Here is a 25,207-nt window from a genome sequence, read left to right on the forward strand (position 1 = left end):
CTTGTTTGAGATGTCATGCAAGGGGAAATCAGCATTCCAATGCCAGACAGATGTAACCTTGCATGTTCAGACATCGGTCAGCACACTAGAACTGACTAGGCGAATACAGTGCAAAAGTAGGCAACATCATTCACATACTTTTTACAGCGAAGGAACACACACATTCCCACCGTGTGTCCACTGTAATGATAATGGACTGAAATGTCAGTTTTATTTAATGAATGATCATATACCAAATTCAAGACTAATAACATATCTAAGCACATAACAGGTGTGGTGGTCCCATTTTCCCCCACGTAAACATGTTGTCTTGCAAAGGTAGGTGAAACATCATTACATTAATGTTCTATTAAATCACCTTTATTCTTTTTTAGTTGAGTCATTGGTTCAAAAACAAGAACTTTGAACTATTTTTGATAAACATGTTCCTAAACCTGGCCACGCAATTTTTTCCATTATGAAATATTTTATGGAGAGTTGGGATATTACACCTGAGAAATATATGATTGATCCCAAACAAAAAAAAGTATAGTGCACATATCATCAACTATTTTAGGAAATGTTAAATCGACGACAGGCTCCATGAGAAGGATTGCATGTGAAATCCATTAGGGATTTAAGAATGAACAGGCTCCTCTGACAACGATTTCGCAATGTAATCTCTTTTTAACAGTTTTGGTCACACACCTCCCCAGAGGTCCATCCAGCGTCTTTATCTGACAGTAGCCAATGAACGGGATTGGCAGACAGGAGGTAACTAAGTGTGGTCCGGCCTCTCTGCTGTGTGGAAGCACAGGGAAAGGGCAATTCACTTACTGTCAGATCACTCACTGTCTCTGTCGGGTCAAGTCAGTGGTCTGTCTCAGTTACCAGACCAAATCAGAGCTGTAAATTAGCCTAAACTACAGTTGTAGTTGGATAACCACAATGCCCCAAATAGAAACGCTGGCATTTTATTTGCGTTGTCCATTGTGAACTTAATGAAATACTGCAATAGTTATTAGTGAATTTACTAACTTCTTATATTTCTGTACAGAAGATGAGATTATTTCGTTTAATTATCACCAATTCCCCGGACCGCATGATGGCAGGAAAAAACTGTTGCGCAAATGTTGACGTTTTTGCATCATTTGTAGCCCAGTTGGTTCGATAGGGCTGTATATACATTTTGTCCAGTGGGCGACCATCTCCCTCTACAGTTGTGAGTGTGGTGTCCAACCTGTTAGCTAGCACAAGGCAGATTATATTGGGACAGTTGAATCTGTTCAGCCTTTGTTCCTTTGCGTACGGCCTTGCGTAGCATCGCTCTCCGCGAACATAATTTTGGACACCGCTTTATTCCAAATTAATTCGTTAATCATCTACGGAATATCTTGGATCAAGGTATGGACAAAAATATAATGGCTCTGGTTGATCAGTTTTATGTTTAATTGAAATATACACTGAGTGTACAAAACATTAGGAACACCTTCCTAATATTGAGTTGCATCCCTTTTGCCCTCAAAACAGCCTCAATTTGTCGGGACATGGACTCTACAAGGTGTCGAACGCGTTCCACAGGGATGCTGGCTCATGTTGACGCCTATGCTTCCCCCAGTTATATCAAAACTGTTGAGCGTGAAAAACCCAGCAGCGTTACAGTTCTTGACACAATAAAACCGGTGCGCCTGGCACCTACTACCATACCGGTTGATTTGCACACATACACAATCCATATCTCATTTGTCTCAAGGCTAAAAAACATAATTATTTAACCTGATTCCTCTCCTTCATCTACACTGATTGAAGTGGATTTAACAGGTGACATCAATAAAGAATGAATAAGGAACAACTTTAGTCTGGATTCACCTGGTCAGTCGATGTCATGGACAGAGCAGGTGTTCTTAATGTTTTGTACACTCGGTACCTCATTATTTTGTATTTATAACATTTACCGATGAGTACGTCTGTGTTCCAAACTGTTCCATTGAGAACGGTCCGACCAGTGCAAGTGATGTGTGTGATGTAGCAACAATCTTATCGGATGAGGATGTTCTTGTTGGACAGAGGGTCTAATTATGTTTTTTTTTCTCCCTCCCTAAAGTGTCCACTCAATTTTCGGATGGGCAGTGCGCTCCTCCTCTCAAACACTGACAAATTAACACAGCAGCAGTGATTGGAGAGGAACAGCGCGCCCGGGAAATAAGTGCTAAGTGCCGGACTTGCGGAAAACATATTCTTGGGCACTTTTTTACACATGGTAGTAACTGGAATTGTAAGGATATTAACATATTCGTTTTCTATTTCATGGAGATAAAACCGTGTTTAAGGTAATGCTTTGTATTGTTATTATTATAATTTATATGATTTAGTTAAGCATTTTATTAGGGTTTGTTGAAATTGTTGAAATCCTCAAGAAGTTTCAATTTACTTAAGATATCCTGGTACTTTGCTTTAGAATGTGTTATAAACATTAATGAGCCTTTATGATGACCTTTCCAAGGTTTATCATATTGTGTTTCTCTATTTGCCTTGGAACAGGGATTCAATAATAATCTAGAGCGACAAGTTACATTTTCAGATGTTTTATTTGAGCATCGTTTGCGGAGGATAGCTTCATTGGACAACACCGTTAAGTACGTGCAGCTTTTATAGGCAACGTTGCCTTGTCCGTGTAGCCTAACTCAAAGTGTGTCCACATTTGAAGACTAAATGTTGTATTATTCTGTAGACTGTGTAGCCTGATAGGTGAAACCGTTCCACTCAGTTACGCGCCACCTTTCTGAAAGTTTATATTCTAATGGTATTGGTCATTTAAAGTCCTTAAATGTAAGTAACATTGACTTAGTGTAGCCCACAGCTGTTTTCATATATACCGTAGTGGGAAAGGTTGACAATTAAAATAATCTCTGTTTCACAGTTCAAACTCGTAGCAAGGTGCATTTTATAGTGACATACAGCACTAGCTGTTTAATGGCAACCCCTCTTTTATCCCCATATGCGCCAAACACCTGTAACCAATTATACACCCGTCGAGTGACGCTAATGCAGTATTCTTATATTATTCACCCAGCATGACTGCATTTAATTTCCCAAAACACGGAGAAACCTATTGAGGATTTCAACAATTGTATAAACTACATGCTTGCACATATGCGCTTTTATGCACAAGCAGGGAGAACGAATAACACACACTATGTAAACCTATTTGTGAATTCATGCACAGTGTAAATGGTTTTTGAAAAAAATGGTTTAAATTGTAAAACAAGGCTATCCAAATTATGGCGCGCTATACACTGGTTAATGAGACAGTAGGCATAATCTCGTCCACCCAGACGGCTCTCTAGCAATTTTGCCTTGAAATGAGGCTAATAATATAGATACATCAATGACAGAACGCGATGCCATGCCACATACAGACAGATTACAGATTAATACATAGGCTACAACTCACTGACTACCCCCTCCACCTCTAAAAAATCAAATAAAAGACACAAGTCGCCTGTTTCTTTCGATGACTGTTCTTTTTAGGGTTGAGTGTATTGATTCACCTCTAGACTCGTATCACTAATTAACATGTCACAGAGTTTACCCGCCCTGAACTCTCCCGCAATCCACTCAAAGAGTGATATCAGATAAATGTGTTTCTTTAACATTTTCAATTGTGTTTACATAACCGCAGTGCAAATGAGGCCACTCACAGGCACTCTTCAGCGTCCCCCTTTATCCCACACGTTTGTGATTTGACTCCACAGGAGGCTACCTCCATGGGGTTCTCAATCTCACCACCCACGCATTAGGAGGAAGTGACCAGACTGACAAATTACTCTTAGAGCACCTTTGGGGCATGATACTAGCAGTAGAGAGACCATGGATGCTTGTTCTGGGCTGTGAAATGACACTGCATCCAATTTCCCCCTATCAGGATTCCCTTATCATCCAGTTAGCTCCCCCACTCACTTCTGAATGTGCTGACATGGCAATCTTATGACATCTTCACTGTAATGAATGTGTATTTTGCCCACTTGGGTCTTGCTAGACTTTATAGCAGATGGGGGTATGTCTCATTATAACTATCAATTAATGCATTGCGTTTCCATCCCACCTTCAGGCTCAAGATGATACTGAATGTAAAACATATCCTGTGGTTATACTGCCTGTGTCAAACTGTATCTGGGCTTGGTAAGTGTAGCCTACTACTACTACTACTCTCTCTCCCTCTATCTCTGGGTGTTTTGCAAGTGGTCAGACACAACTTTTTGACTCCCAGTAAATTGCGAACTACTGTGTTGTATTGGTTTCCATTCTGTAATCGTTGCTGTTACAACCCCATGTCTCACAGCAGTAAGGTTTCACCCCAGTCTTCAAGTGATGCAGACTGCACCAAGTCAGTGACTGTGAGCCCACAGCCCTGTTATCCTAGCAGGGTAAGGTCAGCCCTGTGCTAGGCAACAGTTGGCAGCTAGAGCCTCAGGTCCTTGGCCCTATCTCTGGGTACAGACAGGACACCTTTCAAGCCCAGGTCCCAGTCTAGATTAGGCTAAAACAGCTGGATTCACATCTCAGCACTAATAAGTCCCTCTGTTTAGAGCCCTGGCTCATGCCTTAGGGGCTGTCCCACACCACTTACAAAACATTCTGAATATTGTTGCTCGGAACGTTCGTTGATTCCCTCCAATGGGATAATCCTGTTCCGGTGGCCTAGGTGATTCAGCCTGTTGCTCTGACATTGCGTCTGGCATTGTGAGGGTGTGCACTGTGTGTAAGTGTGGCTCTGACTGTCATATAGACCGAGACTGGGAGTCACTTTGTGTGGATAACTTTATACAAAGGAATAGTTAAAGATAGGGAATTGTGAATAACCTTGCTCTAGAGGACTGTTGGCCTGTCTGACCTGCTGCCTGAAAGTGTTTTCCCAACTCCAGTACTCGAGTCCCCCAAAAAGCACACATTTTTGTTGCCCCAGACAAACTCACCTAATTCAACTCATTGAGGGCTTAATGATTAGTTGACAAGTTGAATCAGGTGTGCTTGTCCGGGGCAACACAACAAATGTGTGCTGTTTGGAGGTAATCGGGGACTGGAGTTGGGAAACACTGGTCTAGAATGACCAGATGCGATGCTAATTTCACAGGCATTATCTGAACCCGGGTCTCACACAGGAGAATCCAACTTCTTGAATGTTAGACTTTGGGCAGAGGCCCAACAGTCATTTTGAAGGCATGGCTACCAATCACGAGACCATGAGCAACCATGTACCTGACACACGTCCTCTACATTTACCCTACATTCTCCACTGGAAGTGCTTCTTAGTCTGACTAGGCATAATCTGTGTTTGGGAAACCAGCCAATCTTTTTAGCACTGATACCCAGGAAGAACAAGGAATCAGTTGGTCTTATGGTTCAGGACAAGTTGTATAGTTGTGGAACAACTTTTAAGGATGGAGACATGCCTTTCCTGTTCGACCTCTGTCATGTGGGTGGAGAACATATATTTCATATAATACACTTTTTCTATAGAGCACATTGTGTATATACAGTATTTCACCGGAAGGCTCCCCACCCATCATGTTGAGGATGATGATTGACTTCCCAAGGGCCAGTTTGGTACTATGATCCATGTTTTTTTTTCTATATAGTCTTGGAGTGAATGTAACACCCTCTGTGTATGTTATTGAATGAGAGGTTCATAGCAAAATAGCAATGCCCTTGACAGTAACACTTTACATTAAGTTGCCCCTATTAATATTTAACTACACAGTAATTACTGTAGTAACAACATAGTAGTTACATCGCTGTTTCTATGTAATTACATGTAATACGGTTGTGCCTCTAACAGTTATTAGACAATTTGAACAGGGAATGTGTAATTACACATTCAAAGGTTATTCCACATGTGTAATTACTGATAGCGCGACAGCTTTATTACCGTGGAATCTCCTGCTCTACTATTTTGGCTCATCACATACTGTACTTTGCTGCTACTGTAAATGATCTATCCTGTCACCTAGTCACTAGTCAAGATTGTTATATTGTAAGTGCAATGTAATTAATAAATAGTTATACATATTTTTCTCCTGTCTCCTAATTTCTCCTGGTCAGCCTATTGTCTGTAAAGGTTGTTACATTGTAACTACATAGTCATCATAAAGGTGAACATACTGGGTTTCACTTTACATTAAGTTGCTTGCTCCTGAGTAGGTGCATGTACGCCATAGATGCGCGTATGTAACTACAATGTTCTTACATTACACTTGATTCGGTATAGCCTTTGAGCCAGGTCATAACATAGAAATAAAGAAATAGAACATGACCGGTAGTTAACGACAGGTATGCCTTGTTACAATTGTTGTTGCCAGGTCCTAGCCTATTTATCAACCCTGCTATTAAGTTCCAAGTTTTAATGTCATGCACACAAGTACAGTGAAATGCCATTCTTGCAAGCTCTAAACTCAACAATTCAGTAATCAAAATCAATGTAGTACTACAAATATCATAAGGTAGAACAAAGACACATGACTAGGGCTGTTGCAGTGACCGTAGTACTGCCACACAGGCGGTACTGCCACACAGTACTACACGAGTCAGGAAGGCAGACAAATTGCATGTGACCCTTCATTCATGGTAATTCAGCTTCTCCAAGCTCTGATGCTGCAGATGGTCTTTAGTAGCCTACCAAACGTGCCAACTGCCTGGTATTCAGCACTCTATTTACCCTCTAATCACTCTGGCTTCAAAGAAAATGTGTTCAAAACTCTAATCAATCACATCATGAGAGCCCATGAGCTCATGTTGTGCAACATTTCTATTGGCTATGCAATTGCACCAGAAAACAAAGTGATGGCCTGTACTAAAAAGAGGAGGATCCCATCAGCTTTCCATAGGCTAGGCCTACTATATTTATTTCTCAACTTTCCTAATATTAAGCACATAGTTTATCTTTACAACAGGAGTATAGCCTACCCGACTGGTATGAAAATGAACCACGGTAAAAGCGTCCTCCATTCGCAATTTTAGTACCTAGATGATATGTATTTCTTCCCATTGTCCCTGTTTCGAGATAGGTGCATGATAATGGTCCATTCCAAGTCAAAACACAAACAGTACCAGTCAAAAGTTAGGAAACACCTCCACAATCACCCAGACCTCAACCCAATTGAGATGGTTTGGGATGAGTTGAACCGCAGAGTGAAGGAAATGCAGCCAACAAGTGCTCAGCATATGTGGGAAATCCTCCAAGACTGTTGGAAAAGCATTCCAGGTGACTACCTCATGAGGCTGGTTGAGAGGCTCACAAGTGTGCAAAGCTGTCATCAAGGCAAAGGGTGGCTACTTTGAAGAATCAAAAATCACTGTTTTGGTTACTACATGATTTCATATGTGTTATTTCATAGTTTGATGCCTTCACTATTTTTCTACAATGTATAAAATAGTAAAAATAAAGAAAAACTCTTGAATGAGTAGGTGTGTCCAAACTTTTTACTGGTACTGTATATTATTTAGTAAATGTAAAAGACAATATTAAATCAATAATAGTCTGATGGGTGACAATATTAGCCTATCACTTATATATTATCACTTGTGAATGATGCCCAAACATAAGAAACTGCCTTTTGTGACTTTTTAAAATCAGAGCAACACGTGTTGCTACCATGCTGTGTTTTCATGTGCAGCTGCCATGCTATGTTGTCATCTTAGGTCTCTCTTTATGTAGTGTTGTGTTGTCTCTCGTTGTAGTGGTGTGTGTTTTGTCCTATATTTTTATTTAATTTATTTATATTTTTTAACCCAGCCCCCAGCCCCACAGGAGGCCTTTTACCTTTTGGTAGGCCGTCATTGTAAATAAGAATTTGCTCTTAACTCACTTGCCTAGTTATATAAAGGAGAAATATATATATATATATTTTTTAACTCATGTAGCCTGGCCCATAGGCCTATATGTTTTGATAAGGTTTGTAGCACAACTAAAGTGGCCAAATAGCTTCTTAAAATGAAGCCCATTCATTTGCTTTTACAAGGGGTTTAGAGCCTAACTGGCATTCATAAGCAGCGTGTGAGTTTCAAGTTTGGGGAAGATCATTTCACCATAAAAATGCACCTTTAAACTAAAAGCATTACATGCATAATCGCATTTGCGGTCACTGTTGATAATGGTGTTTTCACGCTAATTGAACATTTGTGTTTATAGCCTACTGCCATGTGCGCATTGCTGCGCTTCTAATGTGAAGAAATATCCTGATAGTTTCTCAACATTTTAAGCTAAATGTTCTGATCTGTTGCTTCCGCCACATTGCGTAAAAAAGGTATTTTGATGCTAGTGGTTGTATTAATTTGGGATCTATTGCATCCCACAAATGTCCCAGACTATGTAAGGAATATGTATTTCTTGCACAGAATAGAATAGGTAAACCTTTGTACTATGGGGGATAGAAGATTGACAAAGGCTAGTGATTTTGCTCTTCGTTAGACCTACTCATCTTGTTGGCTGAAAAAAAGTAAATGTGGACAGTTCTTCCAATATCTTCAATATGCACCTCGGAATTAGATAAGGATGCGTGCAGTTGCGTCCCCTATGTATCTGTCTTCACTTGAAGCCTATGAGAAAGACCCGATCACGTGATGGAGAGCCATGTGAGTGAGAGGTGCTTAGGAGCATGCAGCACTCAGGGAGAAGGGCACAATGGCCACAGGCTGCAAAAGGCATGGATTTTTGTGCTGTACGGCCACAAAGGGGATGCTGCCGTGACATTCGAGGCACTGTCAAGTTCTTGTCAAATTGTGAATGAAAGACTGAGGAAGTGTTTACAGCCTGCGCAAAAAAACTAAGCAGTGCTCACGCCTTTCAAGTAACTTTTTTCAAATCATCATTAGAGTCGCATTATGCAACCTTACAATATATATACAAATCTAAACATACAGCCCAACGTTTGTAGAACAACTCAAGTTACATGAGTAACTTCAAATTAAGGGTATTGGAGTACCTATTTATGTGTTAACCACTCAACACAGAATAACCACATGTGCCCAATTTAGAGAAAATATTTATATTTTATTCAGCTTGGTTCAATTTTATTATTCATACTATAAAATAATATAAAATAATGCCATGGAATTCTAAGCAAATCTTGTCTGCCAAATGAACTAGCGTAGCCTACAGCCATTTGGAATAGCCAGATCAGGACCTAACACAAGGACAACTCAAAATATGCTATTAGGTTCTTCTGAAGTAGACTACATTTTCTTCGTATCATGCTTCTTTAGACCTGTCTAAAATAAATCATGGAGATATTGTGAAGGTGTAGGCTATATTACAGGGATTTATTAGACTTTTTATTTGTTTTAAATGTAGACGTTCCAAAGGTCTGCATCAGTGTGCATATGCCAGGAGATGCTAATTGTGTTTATGTTCATTAACGGTCAATTACCATGAGCCTGACAGTTATTTGCCTGACAATCACCAGTTGACAAAATGTTGTGACCGCCACAGCCCTACACATGACAAATAAAAATAAGAAATAAGAAGAACACGAGAGAGTAAGAAGCTATACACAGGGTTGGTTCCAATACCATATTTTCAATGTGCAGGAATAGTGGAGTGATAGAGGTAGATATCTACAGTGTCAGGGTAAGGCATCAGGATGTATGATTAACAGGGTAGCAGCAGAGTTAATGAAGATTGTATGTGTGTAGAATCAGTATAAATGTGTGTGCATGTTATGTGTGTGTTTGAGTGTCAGTGTGCATGAGCGCCTAGAGTCCTATTAGTGGGTATAGAGACAGTGCAAACATTTAAATAAATACAAGGGTCAAACTGTGAAGCCATTTTGTAAGCTATTTAGCAGTCTCATGGCTTGGGGATAGATCCCTTCAGGAGCCTATTTACATGTGAATTCAATGGTAATACAAGCAAGTGGATGTGTAATTACACATTCCTTGTTCCAATTGCGTAATAACTGATAGCACTACAACCTTGTTACAGGTAATTACATACTTACACCTATGTGATTACATCGTCGTTACTACAGTTATTACTGTGTAGTTACATAGTAATAGGGGCAACTTAATGTAAAGTGTTACCCAGTTGACTAATTAAACCTCTATAAAGACTGACTTAAACTTTGAATAGAAGGTTTTACTTTTTATTAAGATCTTGTCACAGACTACATAAACACATAATAATAAAACGTAGGTAGTGTGGTCAAAGGGGACAAACTTGAATCAACATATTGTGTTTTTTGTTGTTGTCCAGTATCACCCATGCTGATACTGTGCCCACAGCTAACATTGTTATTCTCTGATTCCGTTGGTTGTGAAAAAACATGCACTTGTTCAGTATCCTATCTATTTTGACTGCCTTACCTAGACTTTTTGTGCTTTGTTTCCCAGTCTCCAACACATTACCCATGGCGAGGCCCGTGAGTGGCTCCCTCTCGGGGAAGGTAGTTTTGCCGTGCCACTTCTCCACCATACCCACTACCATGCCCGCCATCAACGCCAATGGCACCACCCCCAGCACCGACTACCTGCGAATCAAATGGACCAAAATTGAAGGGGAAATGGAATCCACAGTGCTGGTGGCCCAAAATGGCAAGATTAAAATAGGCTCCACCTACAGGAACCGTGTGTCGGTGCCCAGCCACCCAGAGGATGTGGGGGATTCTTCTCTGACCATGGTGAAGCTCCGAGCCAGCGATGCCGGCACCTACCGCTGCGAGGTCATGTACGGCATCGAGGACACGCAGGACACGGTCAACCTCAATGTCAACGGTTGGTGTCATCTGTTTTTTTTTCTGTCTCTTTTCACCACTGTTATTTACGCCTCTCTAAAATCTATAAGAGGTCGAGTGAAGGTTAACCTTATAATATGCCTAGTTCAGTCTTGTGTGCTATGGATTTTTTGTTGTTGTCATGACACTTATATTTGGCATTAACGGTTTTGCTGATGCTTACTTAATCCACGCTCAAAACATTTACAGTTATAAGTATAGTCAGTTTCTCTGCTCGTTCCCTTATGATGGAGCAAAAATCCTCTCGGCAAATTGACACCCTGGTAAGTTCATGTTGGAAAAATATGAACACTTCCGAAGTTAATGAGCCAAGCTTTGAATGTAGTGGGCGGTGGCGGATACGTTTGAGTGACAAATCAAAGCACTTTCCCTAAGTGTGCCAATCAGTAAAGATGAAATGAAGGAGCATGTGTGTTGACTGGAGACTAGGGGTTTCCTGCATTTTGTGCCACGGGCACACATTCTCACTAGAGATGTATCTCGTATGGGTTTTCTTCAAGACCGTTTCTGATTGTAAAACAGTGCGTAGTGGATGGGCTCGTTGAGTCTTCTCATCAGGACAACTGCATGATCAGAGCAAAGACACACACATTACGGTCAGTCATCGATAAGGTGTTACCATAAAAGTTTAACCTTGCTGTTTATAGTCCATGTTCCAAGTTGGGTAGAACAATTCCATAGCTATGAAATCTGCACCGTAGTCTCATATTACCAGACTGATTACCGCTGATTACTGCGGCACTATCGTTTAACTGTGTATGAAACTGTGGTGTAAATCTTAACTTAATAAGCCTCTATTCCCCCATCTTTTTTTTGCAAGTTACTTTATCTGGGAGACATAGCTCCAATTTGGGATATGTTGAAAACAGGTATGGGTTGACATGGGATAGCTTTGGCTTTCACAGAGACCCAACCGCTCATCTCTCCAACTCGCATCAATTATAATCAAGGCATCAGTCAGTCAGCTTACACAAATATGGGAAGTCAGGGCCATGGCATTGTCTTTAAATCATGCAGAGTTATCTTGTGGTCATTGCCGAGGATTCTAGTAATCTTCCACTAAATTGTAATATACTGTATCATCACAAGAAATGTAGACCCTGATTTATTTCACACGTGTGCTATTTAGCCTTGTTCACACTGCAGGCCTTAATGCTCAAATTGTTTTTGTTTTTCAAATCCGTTTGGGAATACTGACTGTACAATCAGCAAGTTACAAGTAACCAAATCAAATTTGTGTGTGTTCAGAGAGAAGTAATTTGCTGACATGGCTACGCTAGGTGTCATAGTAATGGCGAGTGAGGGGGCAGTAGTGCAGGCTGATATCTCAGAAGTTATGTAGCAAGCTAAGGTGACAACAATGCCTGCCATGGACAGAATCAGATTTGTATCTGACTTCAAATCATCTACGAATGTGGTTTGAAATGTGGCTTGAAATATCCTATTCTTGTCTGTTCAGACTGCAAGAAAAAGAACAGATTCAAATTGGATATGCAAAACTTTTGATCTGAGTCACTTCAAACTGCCAACGTGACCAAGGCTTTAGACATTACCCCTGATTCAGTTGTACTCTTTTTTTTTTTTTTTACACAGGACCTAATTTGTCTTTATGTATGTATGTGTTTATTCCCAGGTGTTGTGTTTCACTACCGGGCAAGCACCAGCAGGTACACCATGAACTATGAGAGTGCTGTCCAGGCCTGCCAAACAATAGGAGCCTCCATTGCCACGCCTGACCAGCTGAAATCAGCGTATGAGGACGGCTTTGACCACTGTGATGCAGGTTGGATCGCAGATCTGTCAGTTAGGTAAAAAAAAGAAGAAATAATCTCCAAAATATCGCTATTTCTAAAACAAGAAATAGAAAGGTGGTTGGGATTTCAGTTTAATCCACCAGAAAAGACAGAACAAATATTGTGGTTAAGCTCAAATATACTAATTGACAAAGAAACATTCAATTATATCATAAATAGGACTGGTGGAGTAATGTCACACGTGCAGCTAACAAAAATATATGGAAATGTCTGCTCTACTCAAATTTACAACCAACTAATTACAGTATTACTGCAAAAATAGAAGAGGCAAGTAGAAAGGGGAAAAAGTAAGGAACTTGTCTTTTGGCCCTGCATTAAAGACCAAAATTAGTGAAAGAAAATTGTGCTAAATAAAAAAGTATACCAGTTTAGGGTTGTGGAGTTGAAGGGTGGGATAAAAAACAAGAAGATTACTTGTAAAAAATATACTGTGTCTGTAAAATGTATATAGGTTCAACATTTTCGATAAACAGCATGGTTAAGAATATATGGCAAAATAGAAATACAACTGGACGGTCTTCAGAGATAGATGGGAGGGGTTGATGGTAGCCGAAGGATGGGATTAAAACAAACAAAGGAAAACTATTTTAAAATACATTGTGTCCATAAATGTATATAGTATGTTTAAGCTGGAAGTAGAAGCTTAAGTGTTGTTGTCCATTCGTTTACCCAAATTATCGGAGGGGTGGTAGGGTTAGGGGAAAATAAGAAAGGAAAATATATTTAAAAAAATATATGTATATAAATATTTTTTCATGCTCGGAATTGGAAATGATGTAGACAATTAAATTGATGGAAGCTACAATATATCTGCACTACTAAGCTGATCTATGCCCCCTAAAAAAAAAGATGACCATCAATTATATATTCTAGTCCATTTGTGTCGAAGACAAAGTAGACATCTTTGGTTTAATCAGAAAAGGACTGGCTCCCAGGCTACTGGTAACTGGTTTTTACAGGGCCTAAAGTATAAAACTGCTTGGTTTACCCGCTCTGCCATAGTTGTCATTGGCCTGAATGTGAACTGCACATATACTGAGATTGTTCAAGCCAGTGACAGTTCCAGCTGTATTCTAACTCACCTGGCTGTCCCTTTTGTCTTTGTCATCATTTTATGGTGTGAGGTTGACTGACACAATGACATTTCCGGTTACAGATCAATTACATTATCTTGTCTTTTCTTTGCATGTTTAGATACCCAATCACTAGACCGAGACCTGGCTGCTATGGAAACCTGCAGGGGAAGCCTGGGGTGAGGACATATGGACCCCGAAAGGCCACAGAGACCTATGATGTGTACTGTTATGTGGACAAGCTGAATGGTAAGAGAACAAAATGTGGGACACCTAGTGATACATACAATGAAAACCTATGCAAGATCAGCACATCCAATGGAACCACGCACGGGTGCTCTGTACACTGATGCTAGTTAGGGGGGAAGTGAGTTTCTATACACCTGGAGATGGAAAGAGGTGACAATGTACAATTTAGGTCTTTGTCTGGTATTTTAATGTAAGCAAGTAAATTCACCTGGTGTGGCATTTCCTCTCCAAATATTTACTGGGCTACTTCTTGTTTTGTTGACTGTTTATAACATATTTTGGGGTATGTACATAGAAATGAGTGAAAGGTACAGTAACTCTATGTAAAAGAGTGCAAAGTGCCAAACGTTTTTTCCCCTGACAATCACAGCGATCAACAGAGACAAGCTGTCAGTCTCTCAACATTGGACCAGGCTCTAAAAGGTTCTAAAAAAAGACACCAGAAACTGTGTGATAATGGGAGCTTTAAATGCTGCTGGCACCATAAAGGAAAAGCTTCAGCGCTGCCAATGCACTTCATCCTCTCTTTGTGTATCCTCCTTGCTGAGCCTGATGACGAATTGAACCTCAGTTGCAGCGTGCCCCGTTGCTCGTTTATAAGCTCTAACATCACTCCTCAGGCCGCTAAACTGAAGGCACACTTTTAGAAAGAAAAGCGCTTTCTAAAACCGAAAAGGGTTCTTAGTAGGTCTCGATAGAAGAAACCTTGGTAGAAGAACCCTTTTGGTTCCAGGTAAAACCCTCTTTGGAAAAGGGTTCTACCTTGAACCAAAAAGGGTTCTCCTATGGTGACAGCTGAAAAACCCTTCTGGAACCCTTGTTTTCTAAGAGTGCAGGCGTGAGATTAAAGATATTTGGGCTACTCAACATTTAGCCCACATATATCCCCCACCACATCAGGTTGAGGGTCATATGGCTAAGGGGATGTCATTCTGGATCATTGGATCAGTCAGCGAGGAGTACGATAATATCATTGGCATGTGCAACGGTGGTGTATTAGTGGTATTGATTTTTATGCAGTGTGATGGGGGGGCCAGTTGAGGAGCAGATGTAGTTGCTCAAGTACGGTGTCTGTTCTGATGTGTTTGAGTTAAAGTTAAACACACAGCCAATAAGTGTTGTCATCTTCATTTAGTGGGAAACCTACATTTTGAAAAATTAATTTGACCACATTAACTATGGACTGCCACACCCACGGTGGGGGACCTAATGGCATGATAGACAGACTGTCTTTGTGAGTGCAAACACATAGTCAGCATTGCTAGCCCACCTCAGGATAATGGAATGAATGCTGCACTGTAGTCCCAAATGAGAATGTTTGGGCCCAGAGCCCTCCACAGCATGGACACTAGGTTGTAATTATGGGTCTATATCTCTATGCAACTGCTGCCATGGTAAAATTGGAATGATAAGTAATCCCCCCCCATATCCATATCGACTGGATATATTGAAGCACTGTCACATAGAAGTTTATGAAAAGGTAAATCCACATTCTTATAATAGTGAGGACTGAACTCAAATGTAGGTATAACTTAGTGTTAACACTATTGTTAGTGTAAGCAGTTACAGTTCAGTATTTCAGCACACTAGATCAGTCATGGCAAACATAGACTTTGCATGAAAACATCCTGATGCTCAGTCACTAGAAAATTGCCTTTTACATGAAACCCCTATTTGTCTCAGGTGAGGTGTACTACGCGCCTGTGACCCATAAGATGACGTTTGAGGAGGCAAAGGAGGAGTGTGAGAACAGGAACGCCGTCCTGGCGTCGCCGGGTCAGCTCCACTCCGCCTGGAGACAGGGTCTGGACAGGTGTGACTACGGCTGGCTGGCCGACGGCAGCGCTCGCCATCCCGTCGCGGTACCCAGAATGCAGTGCGGCGGCGGTCTGCTGGGCGTCAGGACCATGTATCGCTACAGGAACCAGACTGGCTTCCCAGAACCCATCACCCAGCTGGGAGCATACTGCTTCAAAGGTAAACATACATAGGCATTTTACTGTTATATTCTCATCTATGAGCAAATGTTACATTTTGGATTTGAAAGAGCACACTATTCATAGAGTTTAGTATGTTTTGCTTAAGGCCAGCACTGTGAGTAATTGTGATGTTACCCTCTAAGGGTGTAGCTCCTGCACCCCTCCCCAATACTCATATTTGCAGCAACCTCTCTGACACAAATAATGAGATATCTACAAAACAGCCTTCTTGCAATATAATGTCTATAACTCATCTTGAATCCACTGTCAGATTTATTTGCATGGTCACTTTCGTGTTTCTTTTTGTTTGTTGATAGAAGAAACCACCAACCAAACAGATGAAACGCATCCCTATGTAGAGCGTTGTGCGTTTTGTGCTAGAGCTAGGCTATGTAGCCCAGCACAGTGAATTACTGACCTCACTGCATGTGCTTTTGGGTTCACCGCCCGTTACCTCTGGAACCAAAATTGGGATTGGCTCACAGGAGTGTGACATCATCATTCTAAACTCATGCTGCCTTTGAACTCGGTGCATAGCTCAATCTGATACTAATGGAAGATTTATTTACCAAAAGTGTATTGGAGAGTCCGACACAATCATTATCTGTCCGGGTTTATCACCTGTATTACTGTACTTCAAGGCAGGACACGTGTTTTGTTTCCTTTCTCTGTGGTTAGCCTTGGATAACCTCATTGGCGCAGTTGAGCAGTGAAAACAATCACATACTCCTTCATAAAATATACAATATATAAGCTGTTAAAATACTTCATAGTATACGGTCCCTTTAGAAAGTATTCACACCCCTTCACTTTTTCCACATTTTGTTGTGTTACAGGCTGAATTTCAAATGGATAAAATGTAGATTTTTTTTGGTCACTGATCTACACACAACACCCCAATTCCAAAGTGGAATTGTGTTTTTCAGATTTTTACAAATTAATAAAAAATGAAAAGCTGAAATGTCTTGAGTATTCAACCTCTTTGTTATGGCAAGCTTAAATAAGTTCAGGAGTAACAATGTTCGTAACAAGTAACATAAAAAAGTTGCATGAATGACTACCCCATCTCTATACCCCACACATACAATTATCTGTAAGGTCCCTCATTCGAGCAGTGAATTTCAAACATGGATTCAACCACAAAGACCACGGGAGGTTTTTCAATGCCTCGCATGGAAGGGTACCTATTGGTAGATGGGTAAAAAAAAAATATATTTTTTTACATTAAATAACCCTTTGAGCATGATGACGTTATTTATGACACTTTGGATAATGTATAAATAAAGTCAGTCACTACAGGCTTTTTTTTCTTTTTTGAATTTTACCCCTTTTTCTCCCCAATTTCATAGTATCCAATTGTTGTAGTAGCTACTATCTTGTCTCATCACTACAACTCCCGTACGGGCTCGGGGGAGACGAAGGTTGAAAGTCATGCGTCCTCCGATACACAACCAACCAAGCCGCTGCTTCTTTAACACAGCGCACATCCAACCCGGAAGCCAGCCGCACCAATGCGCCGGAGGAAACACCGTGCACCTGGCCACCTTGGCTAGCGTACACTGCGCCCAGCCTGCCACAGGAGTCGCTGGTGCGCGATGAGACAAGGACACCCCTACCGACCAAGCCCTCCCTAACCCGGGCGACACTAGGCCAATTGTGCATCGCCCCATGGACCTCCCGGTCGCGGCCGGTTACGACAGAGCCTGGGCGCGAACCCAGGACTCTGATGGCACAGCTGGCGCTGCAGTACAGCGCCCTTAACCACTGCGCCACCCGGGAGGCCCTAGATACAGGATTTCTTAATTACTCAGTTGCCAGTGAAGAAAGGGACCGCTCAGGGATTTCACCTTGAGGCCAATGTTTACTTTAAAACCACTACAGAGTATAATGGCTGTGATGTGAGAAAACTAAGGATGGATCAACAACATTGTACAGTGCCTTGCAAAAGTGTTCATCCCCCTTGGCGTTTTTCCTATTTTGTTGTGTTACAACCTGTAATTTAAATTTGATTTTTATTTGGATTTCATGTAATGGAAACACACAAAATAGTCCAAATTGGTGAAGTGAAATAAAAAAATAACTTGTTTAAAAAAAAATGGAGAAGTGGTGCGTGCATATGTATTCACCCCTTTCGCTCTGAAGCCCCTAAATAAGATCTGGTGCAACCAATTACCTTCAGAAGTCACATAATTAGTTAAATAAAGTCCACCTGTGTGCTATCTAAGTGTCACATGATCTCAGTATATATAAACCTGTTCTGAAACACCACTAAGCAAGGGGCACCACTAAGCAAGGGCACCATGAAGACCAAGCAGCTCTCCAAACAGTCAGGGAGTACAGATCAGGGTTGGGTTATACAAAATATCAGAAACTTTGAACATCCAACGGAGCACCATTTAATCCATTATTAAAAGAATTGAAAGAATATGGCACCACAACAAACCTGCCAAGAGAGGGCCACCCACCAAAACTCATGGACCAGGCTAGAAGGGCCTTAATCAGAGATAACCCTGAAGGAGCTGCAAAGCTCCACTGCGGAGATTGGTGTATCTGTCCATAGGACCACTTTAAGCTGTACACTCCACAGAGCTGGGCTTTACAGAAGAGTGGCCAGAAATAAGCAAACATGTTTGGTCTTCGCCAAAAGGCATGTGGGAGACTCCCCAAACATATGGAACAAGATACTCTGGTCAGATGAGACTAGAATTTAGCTTTTTGGCCATCAAGGAAAACGCAATGTCTGGCGCAAACCCAACACCTATCATCACCCCGAGAATACCATCCCCACAATGAAGCATGGTGGTGGCAGCATCATGCTGTAGGGTATGTTTTCATCGGTAGGGACTGGGAAACTGGTCAGGATTGAAGGAATGATGGATGGTGCTAAATACAGGGAAATTCTTGAGGGAAACCTGTTTCAGTCTTCCAGAGATTTGAGACTGGGACGGAGGTTCAACAATGACCCCAAGCATACTGCTAAAGCAACACTCGAGTGGTTTAAGGGGAAACATTTAAATGTCTTGGAATGGCCTAGTCAAAGCCCAGACCTCAATCCAATTGAGAATCTGTGGTATGACTTACAGATTGCTGTATACCAGCGGAACCCATCCAACTTGAAGGAGCTGGAGCAGTTTTGCCTTGATGATTGGACAAAAATCCCAGTGGCTAGACGTGCCAAACCTATAGAGACATATCCTAAGATACTTGCAGCTGTAATTGCTGCAAAAGGTGGCTTTACAAAGTATTGACTTTGGGGGGGTGAAAAGTTATGCACGATCAAGTTTTCAGTTTTTTTGTCTTATTTCTTGTTTGTTTCACACACAAAAAAAAATTCAAAGTGGTAGGCATGTTGTGTAAATCCAATGATGCAACCCCCCCCAAAAATCTATTTTAATTCCAGGTTGTAAGGCAACAACATAGGTAAAATGCCAATTACTCCACAATACTCCACAATACTAACCCAATTGACAGAGGAAAAAATAGGAGGCCTGTAAAGAACAAACCTATTCCTAAACATGCATCCTATTTGCAACAACGCGCTAAAGTAATACTGCAAAAAATGTGGCAAATCAACTAACTTGTTGTCCTGAATACAAAGTGTTATGTTTGGGGCAAATCCAAGACAACACATTACCCAATACCACTCTTCATATTTTCAAGCATAGTGGTGGCTGCACTATGTTATGGGTATGCTTCTAATCATTCAGGACTGGGGATTTTTTCAGAATAAATAAGAAATGGAATGGAACTAAACACAGGCAAAATCCTAAAGGAAAACCTGTTTCAGTCTGCTTTCCACCAGACACTGGCAGATGAATTCACCAGCAGAACCATAACCTAAAACACAAGGCCACATCTACACTGGAGTTGCTTACCAAGAAGGCAACGAATGTTCCTAAGTGTCCGACTTACAGTTTTGACTTAAATCTACTAGAAAATCTATGGCATGACCTGAAAATGGTTGTCTAGCAATGATCAACAACCAATTTGACAGAGCTTGGAGAATTTAGAAAATAATAATGGGCAAATCGTGCACAGGGGTATGGATACTTCAATAAATGTAAAAAAACGTCTAAAAAAATGGGTTTTCACTTTGTAATTATCTGGCATTGTGTGTAGATGGGTGAAAATGTTTTGATTTAATACATTTTGAATTCAGGGTGTCACACAACAAAATAAAGAAGCAAAATATATTGAATTAGTTTACTCCAATTAGGGGAGGAGTGGTAGGTTAAGAGGGAAAATAATAAAGATGGAAATAATAATTTACTAATAAAAAACATATGTATAGGGGATTAGAAATTATGCAGACAATTACATTGAGAGAAGCCACAATCCATTAAAGCTGATCCACCCTCCCCCAAAAAATGTTAAATAAATCAAGGGGTATGATTGCTTTCTGAAGGCACTGTACTTATCTGATCGAAGTTAGATAAACTGCACCTAAACATGACCATATCCGTGTGACTAAAAGTGAAGATACAGCACCTGTCAGGCTATCTCTCTCTTTCCTCCTCTTTCAGATTGTTTCGGCTGTCAGAGTTTCCCCTTTTCCATCGCTCTCACTTGGTAGTTATCGGAGCAGACGTTAGGTTAATGGACGAAGCTACTGGCCGGACTTCTAAAGCCAGTCAGCCTCGGTGACCTCTGACCTGGCCTTTCCATCTTTTTAAAAGAGGGTCAGCAAGATAAGCTGCCCCCTACCAGGCTATTGGGTCTCCCTGAGAGATGCTAGCTCTCCGTGTGATAAGTCCCCACAGGGTTAGGAGGTCACACAAACAGGGCACCCTGACCTCCGCTTTGTGTATTCCATTTAAGCGCTCTCTGTGCTTTTTTGGTTTTGTTCTCACCTAAGTGCTTTTCAAGTAACCCCTTTTCCATTGGCTGGAATTCTTCACAATTTCCCCTTGCAGGAACACAAAAACACCAAAGAAGATGTTGTATAAACATTAGTCAGTTAGATGAAAGAGTGGCAGAGAAGGAAAATGGAGGGATAATTGGTCCCTGGACTGGAGAAAACAAAGGCCCCAGTAAAAGTGACCGCACACAAACATCCGTGAGATAATGCACTCCCTATGCTTTCTTATAGACCAGGGTCTATTTATACTGTTAGTGAAAAAAGTTTCTCAAACCTTACATTAGAGATAGCCGCGTGGAGAAGGAGGGCAAGTACGTAGTGCTGAACAGTTGCTCTCTGCTTTACGCAGTCTGTGTCACGCCACCGAGGAGAGGATACTGAAACTGTCACACTGTCTGTACCTGTGTCTGTAGGGTATCTGAGAGAGGGAGAGAGAGAGAGGGTGAGAGAGGGTGTGAGTGGAGAGTGCGAGTGGGTCAGACATTGGGACAGGGTGAGAACAAGCAAGGATGTGCCTTCTGAGCAATCTAGCTTTGATCCAGTCACAGAGCAGTCTGGGAGGAATTCAGTCTTGATCTCTTAGCAGCTTAACCTCTGTTATTCATACAGTGCTGTAACTTATAGGGAGGGATCATAATTATGATTAGTCTATTTAATATGAATACTGGAGTAGCAGCCCAAGTGACCACGAATACAAATAAATATAAAAGTCAGGAGCAGGACCACAGGGAGGGAAAAACTAGTAAACACAGAGACTGTGGGAACACAGGCATGGAAGAGACCAGAAGACAAGACTCAGGGCCACTCCACAAAACCACACCAGAAGATGCCGAAAAGTGTATATGCTGTTTAATTGACTCTTAAATGGCCCCGTGAATGCCCGTAGACACAGTAGGACATGTAAAAGGAATGTTCAACGTGTGCACCGAAATAGAAAGCTTTGAAAATGACCTCACCGACATTATCTGCTTTAGCGAGGTAAATTAGCCCGTGTTAGTGGTGGGAATGGGGGAAAAAGAACGTTCAGAGTGGATCAACATGATAATATTGGACTTCAAGACACAGTTTATGACCATTGCTTGGTAATGTCCAACCTTGTTATGGTCACAAGCCTCTGGGGGTGGATACTGTGAAACTCCTTCCAAAATCGATGCTCCAGAGAGTCCCCTCCATACCATTTCAAAATTATATAATTAGTTCTTAGAGAGTGAGGGTGAATTAATGGTTGGACCAGGGGTAGAAACAGTAGCTGTCAAAGCTTTGTGGGTAAGTCCCACAAGACAACGATGTGTCTCTAAGTGTCATGTTATTTCTAAAGACTACTTCTCACTCTAGGGTTCATACTGAAGTCTATACTGGCGTTGTGCCATATACCAGTGAGTGTGTTGCATTGTGAGTGGGTAGTGCTGTGTGAAACCTGGTGGACTGAGTGAGTTGGCAAGGTATAGCCAAGATAAACGTGCCATTCTGGTGCCAGCCAAGGAGCCTCAGACAGGAACTGGATAGTTTGAAAATAGAATGAAAGATCCCAGATTAAATAGTTATGTGGTCCAAAAATAAAACGCTGGGATATTAATTTACCGTCTATTAATCACTCTGATCTTATGTAACAAAGTATTTTTGGGCCTGGCCAAATTTTCCTATGCTGGTCATTGCTTATTTTGGTCTGCTGTTTTTTTTGTCTGGGGATTTATTTGACAGTAATACACTTTATTTATCTTTCTCTATCCTCAGCTAGGAAGAAGGGGATAAATCAGATGACGTGGGTGGAAGTGTCTGTGGAGGGTGCTACTACATCCCCCCCCATGCTGGCCACATCCGCCATTGGTCCCACCACAGCTCTCTCTCCCCTGGACAGAGGCAGCACTACTCAGACCCCAAGTTTTGAACTTGTTTCAGAGACCGGAGAATCAGCCGAAACAGCGGCCCCTTCGTCTATGTTCTCAACCAGCATGGTATCGCCTCGCCCCACCCCGGGAACACATGAAGGCGATCTTGAGGAGGTGACCTCGCCACACACCACTGCCGCTGCAAAACAAGAAGGTGACATTTTCACGACAACATCCTTCCCCGATTACAATGTTGATGACTTTGAGGAAAGCCCAAGCCATGTGGAGTCGGTCCCTCCCCGTGGAGACACGTTCCAAGCTCCACCCACAACAGGAAGTCCACATCCTAGTGATTCTACCTTCCCTGCTCCACCTCAGGCCACTGCAGTCATCCAGGTAGAAGATGCCTCACCTGAAGTGTCCGTAGATACCGCCGTGGACCAGCCATCGAGCACAGGGTCTGGGGAGAGATTGGCTGAGCCCACAGAAGAACCAGAGAATCACTATGTGATAGAAGTGGGCACAGTTCAGCCTGACATTCTTCTAGAGGCCTCTCCAAGCACAGAACCCATGTTTGCTCACAGAAACGCAGAGGAAACCACCCTGGAAGGGATCACTGCAGAGATTTCCTCTGACCTGGTAGACGCCCAATCAGTTTTGACAACCGAACCAACTGAACCAAACACCACTGAGAAAACTAAAGATGAACCTGTTAGTACTGAGGACACTACATATGAGTCCAGTCTACTTGTAACTGAACAGCCCTCCACTCTTGAAACCACAGATGATTCCACAATGGTGATGGCCTCCGCCACTCCAGATGCGTCTGTAAGTGGAACTACTTCTCAACCCTTTGATCATAGGGAAGTCGAGGCCACTGCCCCACCCACAACAGCAGAGGTCCTTGAGGGATCCCCTAATGCAGTCATCACTGAAACTACCCCACCCACAATATCCACTGTCACTCCCAGTATGGTTGTGACCTTATTCACTGAAGATGTGGAGGGCAGTGGAATGGGTCCCGAAACCATCAATGACCTGGGCTCCACTGCTGCGGTCACCTTGTCACCTACACCAAGGTCATCATCTACAGTGGCAGTAAACACTGAGGACAGAAGCACACTTAGCCCCCACACTGATTCATCAAGTCCCGCTGGCACGACAGTGTACCCAGAAAGAGAGCCATACTCTGACGGCCTTCATTCAACGACCCCCTCCCCAGACTATGTTGATGAGATTGGAACTGCAGGATTTGTAGAGGGTACCCCACCCGTTCCGCCAACCCAAGCGGTGCATGACGATCCCTCAACAAGCACCTCTTCCACCACTGTCATGGATGAAACAACCATGATTACCACTATCGTGTGTGATACAGAGCCCAACACCGGCATGGAGACCATCACCGCAACACAATCAGGAGGTACAAGATCAGCAATACCAACAAAGTCATCATCAAAGTCTTTAGATGGCTCAGCAACTGATGCCCCGACCACACCCTCATCCCAATACTCAATCATACAAGTTGTCACTCACCCGGCTGAGACAGAAGGCGCTTCTAAAGCTGAGCCCACACAGAAACCTCTTCCTCATGATGTAGAGACACCAGACATTCTGTACAAGGAGGATGCGAGTCAAACACAGGACCCACCAAGTGATCCCACTACCACCACTTCACATGCAACCGTGACCTCTAAGGAACCTTCCTCAGTGAACCCAACAGCAGCCGCCATTCTCATCGACAGTGAGACGTCAGCTGAGGATGTGAGCTCAGGTGATCAGGTCATTGAAGAGTCCAACACTCACTTTCCTGAGTCCCTCAGTGAAACCTTGCCTGAAGTCCAGGACACCACCACAGACATCGATACAGAGTACTTCTCATTTGCTCCCTTGACCTCCACCAGCGCTCCAGCCACTGTGGGCCCAGATGGACTCCCCATCCAAGTTTTCAACATCAATGCCGACGAGCAGAAGCAAAACGAGTCAGGTAAGAAGAATAACTCTTGTTCACTATATTATATGATATAGGCTAGACATTTTAGGTAAACGTTGCTCTGTAACAATTCAGAGTTCAGTGACCTATATAAAGTTTGTTATATAAAGGTCAAACTCCAAGTATCTCTCCAGATGGTCTCTTTTCCTGACAGTAATCTTGTCTGCATGAGTTAATTGCGGTAGATAAAGTTTGCTGTATGTCACCTGGAAAGACCAGTACTTTCTGTATTAGGATTAGGCCTATTACATGGTAATGTGGTGCATAAGGACTAGTTCTTCAGATCAGCCCCTGCCTGGGATCCTTTATGTCTGCTCTGGTAGGAGGTCAGATGTGTTAGGTTACTGTTACTGGGGTGTGACTTCAACTTGATCACTTTCAAACTGTTGACTTGCCAAAAAGCTTATTGAAAACATAAGCACAGTACATGTTTTGGTTTTACTGTGGAGAACAGCTCTTTATGTTTTGGCCTAGGCCCTATGTGACAGAGAGTGGTTGTCTGTAACATAGGCATGTGTTAACACTTATAGCATACGATGCTGCAGCTCTCCGCCAATGCACATGAATGTACAGTAGAGGGTTTTTTGGCAGATACAGTAAGACCATGTGCTGTCCAGGGTCCTGAAGTGGGGGTTTTGACTCTAAGCCA

At 42.1% G+C, this 25,207-nt stretch overlaps 1 protein-coding gene across 1 annotated transcript in view; it reads left to right on the plus strand.

Moving 5' to 3' along the window:
• The first annotated feature begins 2,166 nt into the window (after positions 1 to 2,166).
• Positions 2,167 to 25,207, plus strand: part of LOC139390204 (versican core protein-like) — a 59,115-nt gene continuing 36,074 nt past the window's right edge. The window contains exons 1-7 of the mRNA XM_071137463.1: positions 2,167 to 2,309; positions 4,091 to 4,161; positions 10,366 to 10,746; positions 12,400 to 12,574; positions 13,775 to 13,902; positions 15,586 to 15,879; positions 22,474 to 24,552. Coding sequence (XP_070993564.1) covers positions 2,287 to 2,309; positions 4,091 to 4,161; positions 10,366 to 10,746; positions 12,400 to 12,574; positions 13,775 to 13,902; positions 15,586 to 15,879; positions 22,474 to 24,552 — 3,151 coding nt within the window. The 5' untranslated portion in view covers positions 2,167 to 2,286. The remainder of the gene's footprint in view (positions 2,310 to 4,090; positions 4,162 to 10,365; positions 10,747 to 12,399; positions 12,575 to 13,774; positions 13,903 to 15,585; positions 15,880 to 22,473; positions 24,553 to 25,207) is intronic.

Source organism: Oncorhynchus clarkii, chromosome 30 (genome assembly GCF_045791955.1).
Source record: "Oncorhynchus clarkii lewisi isolate Uvic-CL-2024 chromosome 30, UVic_Ocla_1.0, whole genome shotgun sequence".
NCBI lineage: Eukaryota > Metazoa > Chordata > Actinopteri > Salmoniformes > Salmonidae > Oncorhynchus > Oncorhynchus clarkii.